Source organism: Pipistrellus hanaki (assembly GCF_964339955.1).
Source record: "Pipistrellus hanaki genome assembly, chromosome: 12".
In the NCBI taxonomy this organism is placed as follows: Eukaryota; Metazoa; Chordata; class Mammalia; order Chiroptera; family Vespertilionidae; genus Pipistrellus; species Pipistrellus hanaki.
In genome coordinates, this window is record NC_140514.1 from 11,468,792 (window position 1) to 11,474,791 (window position 6,000).

General features: G+C 49.6%; 1 protein-coding gene across 7 annotated transcripts in view; it reads right to left on the bottom strand.

Annotated features, from left to right (window-relative positions):
• The window catches only part of BIRC6 (baculoviral IAP repeat containing 6), a 152,699-nt gene extending 148,740 nt beyond the window's left edge, over positions 1-3,959 (bottom strand). For 6 of the 7 annotated variants that reach the window (XM_084900640.1, XM_084900639.1, XM_084900642.1 and 3 more), the window contains exon 1: positions 3,378-3,954. In XM_084900640.1, the coding sequence (XP_084756766.1) occupies positions 3,378-3,711 (334 nt within the window). In that variant the 5' untranslated portion in view covers positions 3,712-3,954. Of the gene's footprint in view, positions 1-3,377 lie in introns of all 7 variants that reach the window. The other variant, XR_014796484.1, reaches the window with a different exon arrangement.
• Positions 3,960-6,000: the final 2,041 nt, after the last annotated feature.

Genomic DNA, 6,000 nt, shown 5'->3' on the forward strand with positions numbered 1-6,000 from the left:
CCAACTAGGGCAAATACTTTATTCTTTTATAAAAGTAAAAACTATCGCTTCTCGGCCTTTTGGCTAAGATCAAGTGTAAAAGTAAAAACTAGATGAATTCTCTGGGGTAGCAAAAGTTGGTAAATCAGAAAAACAATCCTAAGAAGTTTAAATTTGGAGTTAAGTTGAAAAAATTTAGTAGGTTTTAAGTAAAAAGAACCAAAATTTACAGAGATTTACAAATAAATAGAAATATTTTTGAACATTAAACAGTGTCCTGAGTACTTTATAAACACTGAATCCTCAAAATTAGTACAATTATTATCCCCAATTGGCAAAAGGGAAAACAGAAATGTTAAGTAATTTAGTCAAGGCTACAGAATTTTGTTTGCTGTAACTTTTTCTAAAAATATATTTTTATTGATTTCAGAGAGGAAGGAAAAGGGAGATAGAAACATCAATGATCAGAATCATTGATTGGTTGCTTCCTGCACGCCCCCCCCTCTCCCCCCTCCCCCCCCATCGAGCTCCCAACCGGGCACGTGCCCTTGACTCAAATTGAACCTGAGACCTTCATTCCGCAGGCCAACACACTATCAGCCAAGCCAAACTAGCTAGGGCTGCCATAACTCTTATATGTATACTAGAGGTCTGGTGCACAAATTCATGCACAGGTGGTATCCAGCGGGCCAGCCAGGGGAGGGGCTGTGGGCAGTTGGCCAGCAGGCCCCACCCCCTGGTCAAACTCCCAGTCAAGGGGACAATTTTCATATTAGCCTTTTATTATATAGGATATTTTTCTAAGACCTCACCTAAACACATGTTTATTGATTGTAGACAGAGGGGAGGGGGAGAGAGAAACATTGATGTGTTACCTTCCCATGTGCCCCAAACAGGATCACATGGTATGTGCCCTGACAGTAAGTAAAACCCTACAACCTTTCAGTATACAGGATGATGCTCCAACCAACTGAGTCACACCAGCCAGGGCCTATGTATTTTTATTTATACATATTCGATCCTCAATGTATAGGCATCTGCAATTGCCCAATCCCATTTCTTTCTAATTAACAAACGCCCCAACAAAGTCATCCCAAATCAGTTCTATGCATCTAACCCTTACACCTAAAACCCTCCCCTTTAGTAATCTACCATAGAGTGACTATTGTTTTTCCCTTTCATTAATAGGTACATACATAGATGTCTAATTTCCCCAACCACTTATAACAAATTCTAGCACATATTTTTCTCAAACATGACCTCCAGATATTATAAAATTCCATGAGACTACTCTTTTTATGGAAAACACTTTTAAGGCTTCTGTTAATATGGCTTTTTATAGAAATCCAAATACATATTCTATAATACCATTTATTCAAAGTTCAAAATCATGAAAGACATTTCTGGATATTGTTTAAAGTTACAAGCATATGCTAAAAAGCATGAAGATATGTATGAAAATGATAAAACTAAATTAAAGATGATTTTCATGGAAGGAGGAAGGTTGGAGGAATACAATCCAGAATGGACACAGAGGAGGCTTCAACTCTCTTTATAAAAAAGTTTTGTTTCTTCAACCGAGTGGGGGGATACATCATAATTCTTGATACCCTCTCGAATTTGAAATATTTTTAAGTGAATTTAAGAGGATATCCAATTACTAATGGTTGGCAATATTAACTATCATGTCCAAGTTGCAGTAACTGTTCATTGCTCTATCTAGGGCACCCCTCCTGTTCCTTAAGCCAAGAGCAGAAACATTACAAACAAAAACTTTCTCTTAGACACATCTTAGATATGGTTCCAGGTTTATATTCGAGAGCCATACATACACAGTGCATTCCTTTCACAACTCTCCCATCAACAAAAAATCAAATCCCTCCTTTTATCTCTACATCCCTAAATCGCCATTTACTGAAGTGCCTTGTTTACTCACACAGGAAACTAGAAGAACGATCTTTCCTTCATTTGTCCATGTTCAAACACAAGTGAGCTGGTAGCAGCAACCACGTTCCTATTTCCACTTTATCCTCTACATCAGAAATCTGTGCATGAATCTTAACTCACTCAATACGTGCTCACTCTCCAAACTCCATTTATAAATCTAAAGTACGTCGCTCATAAAGCCTCAAATGAAATGTCACCTCCACCAAAAAGTCCCTCGGCCAGGGCGGTTCCAAAACACGGCAATCCGGTGCCCCGAGCGTCCGCCCCCCACCCCACCCACCCCACCCACCCCGCAGGCTAAGAGGTCTGGTCCCTGGACCAGCGAGTACACCGCCCAGAACGGCTCTCCTGGGTGAGACTCACTCTCACACTCTCACATACACACACACACACACACACACACACACATATATACACACACATACACACACTTACACATATATATACACGCATATATATACATATACACACATACATACACCTACATACACACATGCACATACATACACACACACACACACACACACACACACACACACACACTTCCGAATCCCAACTTTCGCTCCCTGCGGTGAAACAAACAGAAAGGGCCTCAAGTTTCACCCAAGGGGATCGACACGTTCACACCCCGCGGTTCCGAGTTTCTGGCCACCGAGGAGGGGACAAGGTCTAGTCTCCCGTGGCGTCCGCCAGAGTCCTATAAAGTCGTCGTCGACTGCACAGTTCGGGCAGCGAGCCCGCCCTCTTCCCTCCCTACCCCCGCTCCAGCCCACCCCACCCCCACCCCCATCCCCATTCCCAATCCCACTCCCCATCCCACTCCCGGCGCCCAGCCCGCCGGCACCTGCAGGTCGTCGGCACAGCCGGGACTCGCTTCATCCTCCCGCGGGGAGGGCCAGGATGCTGGCTGGCAAGGACGCTCGCCTCCCCGCCAGTGTCTGTCTGTCTGTCTTCTCTCTCTCTCTCTCTCTCTCTCTCTCTCTCTCTCTCTCTCTCTCTCTCTCTCTCACCAGCCCTCGGACACCCTGCCTCTCTCACCTGGCTGAAGGCAGTCCCGACCCTTTCTCCGGGACCTCCCCGGGGCCCGGAGCCGAGGCCCCCTCTCCTCTCCCGGAGGATCCACCTCAGCCCGGACGCTCCAAAAGCCCGGGAGGCGACTCCCTCCCACCGCTCCCCAACCCGCCCGGCGCTCCGAGCCCCGGCGGCGCCGCAAAGCCAAGCCGCACGGCCCCCTCCATCAGCTTCCGGGCTCCCCTGCCCGCCCTCGGCCGGGCCAGGCCCGAGCCCCCCGCCGGCCAGCCTCGGCCGCCACCCGCTCCGTTACGCCGCTTCCCCTCCTTCTCCTCCTCCGGAGGCCGAGTCGCGGGCTGGGCGGCTTCCTCCCCGGCATCCTGCGGGGCCCGGCCCCTCCCGCAGCGGACCGGGCCCCCGCCCGGCGCCCGCACACTCACCGCTCAGCGCCGAGGCCTGCAGGGTGGCGCCCGAAGTGCCGTCGATGACTTTGATGGTCCCGCGGCTGGTGACGGCCAGGATGGCGTTGAGCGCCGGGTGGTAGGAGAGGCTGTGCAGCCCGTCGGGGTCGCAGCGCATGCAGCCGTCCCGCAACACCAGCCACTCCGAGGCCCCGGCCGCCCCCGCCGCCGCCGCCGCCGCCGCCGCGGAGCAGCCCGGGCCCGAGGCCGCCGCAGCCGCAGCCGCCATCTTCCGGCCTGCGCTCAGCACAATCACACTGGGAAGCGGCTCAGTGACAGTCCCGGGAGGTGCACCGCCGCCGCCAGTCACCATCCGGGGCCAGGGGGCAAGCGAGCGCGTTAGCCGGAAGTGAAGTCAGGCGCCGGCACGCACGCCGGACGTCGGCCGCGCTGCCCCCGCCCCCAGGGGCCCAGCTCCGAAGGGCCCGGCGCGGAGGAGGCAGGAGGGGGAGGGGGCGAGAGAGCGAGGGGGCGGGGCGGGGCGGGGGCGGCGGGAGCATGCGCGGGAGGGCTCTCGCGTGCCACGCGCCGCGGGTCCGGCCAGCGCTGCGTCCTCAACGTCCCAGTCTCGGTGCGCCCTGGGCGTGGCCGGGCCCCGCCCCGCGCCTGGGCCCCGCCCCGCGCCTGCGCTCCGGGCGAGGGAGGTGGGGGCCTGTGTATTTCCGCTGGGCGGGGGCCCCGCCGGGTCTCCCAGTCCCAGAGGATCGCGGACCTTTGCTTGGTTCCAGCTTCGCCCAAACGGCTCTTCCCGCGGCGGCCGGAAGGGAACCTCAGGGCCTGGGCTGCGGCTCCAGTCAGAATAAACAGTGAAAAACCTCTGGTCTGGATTTGGAGAAAATGAGCGGTCTCCCCAAACCCGTTGCCTACGACAACGCCCCACCCACCCCAATTTCCGAATCTTTCTGTGGAGTAAACATGCCAGATCTGGGGTGCTGGGAGCTCATAATTCAGTCTCGTTTCTCTTCCACCTTGCACACAACCAGAGTTATGTGAATGGTGAATGAGTGTGCGTGGGTGTTGTGGGGACTCTAGTCAAGTAAATAGACTTCTCTTAACAAACAAAAAGATAAAACACTTAGCACTCTTTAGGATGACGACAATTTTTTTTAAAGGGAAAATAAATGGTAGCAACAATGTGAAGAAATTGGAACCCTTGCGCACTGTTGGTGGGAATATATGGTACAGCTGCTATAGAAAACAGTATACATGTAAAGTAGAATTACTGTATGATCCAGCAATTCCACTTCTGGGTATATAGACTGAAAAGAATTGAAAGCAGAATCTCAAATATATCTGTACACTGATGTTCAGAACAATCTTATTCACAATAGCTGAGGTGTAGGAACCCAAGTGTCCATCAATGACAATGTGGATGTACCCTAAGACAGTATGCTAAGTTAAGCCAGGCACAAAGAAAAAAATAGTGTATGATTCACTTATAGGAAGACTTGAGTAGTCAGATTCATAGAGACAGAAACTAGAATGGTATTTGGAAAGGATAGGGGGCTGAAGAAAGGGTAAGGGACTGAAGAGTCATTGTTTATTTTGCTAGATAAAAGAATCCTGAGGATGGATGTGAATGTATTTAATGCCACTAAACTGGGCACTTAAAAATAGCTTATATGGCCCTAAACGGTTTGGCTCAGTGGATAGAGTGTTGCCCTGTGGACTCAGGGGTCCCAGGTTGGATTCATGTCAGGGGCATGTACCTTGGTTGTGGGCACATCCCTAGTGGGATGTGTGCAGGAGGCGGCTGATGATGTTTCTCTCTCATCAGTGTTTCTAATTCTCTGTCCCTCGCCCTTCCTCTCTGTAAAAAATCAATATATATATATTCCTTTAAATAGCTAATATGCCCAAGCTGGTTTGGCTCAGTAGCTAGAACATCGGCCTGCGAACTGAAAAATCCCAGGTTTGATTCCAGTCAAGGGCACATGCCCAGGGTTGTGAGCTCAGCCCCCAGCTGAGGTCGTGTAGGAGGCAGCCAATCAATGATTCTCTCTTATCATTGATGTTTCTATCTTTCTATCCCTCTTGCTCTCTGAAATCAATAAATATATATATATATATATATATATATATATATATATATATATATATATATATATATAAAATAGCTAAGGTGGAGCCCACCCGGTATGGCTCAGTGGTTGAGCATCTACCTATGAACCAGGAGGTCACGGTTCAATTCCCAGTCAGGGCACTTGAGTAAGTGACTGCAGAAACTGCCTGTGGTACGTCCATTAAAATTATTGTTCAGAGACAAAAAGAAATAAGCTATCAAGCTGTAAAGAGCATGGAGAAAACTGTTCTAAAAGTTAAAGTGTATTAAAATGTGTTAATGAAAAAAAAACATTGAAACCTGTAAAGAATTTTTTTATGAGTTTATTTGAGCCCAAACTGTCGACATATGCCGGGAAGCAAAACCTCAACGGATTGAGATAATGCTCCGAAGAATGGCGGGTTATATTTCTCTATTTATACACTGAAATCAAAGGAGGGACATAGGTGGGTTACATGAAATTCATTGGTGATGGAGTAAGGAGGCGGGAGAAAGCAAAGTGGTGGGAAACTCCTGGGATTGGATAAAAAGTAAAATGAT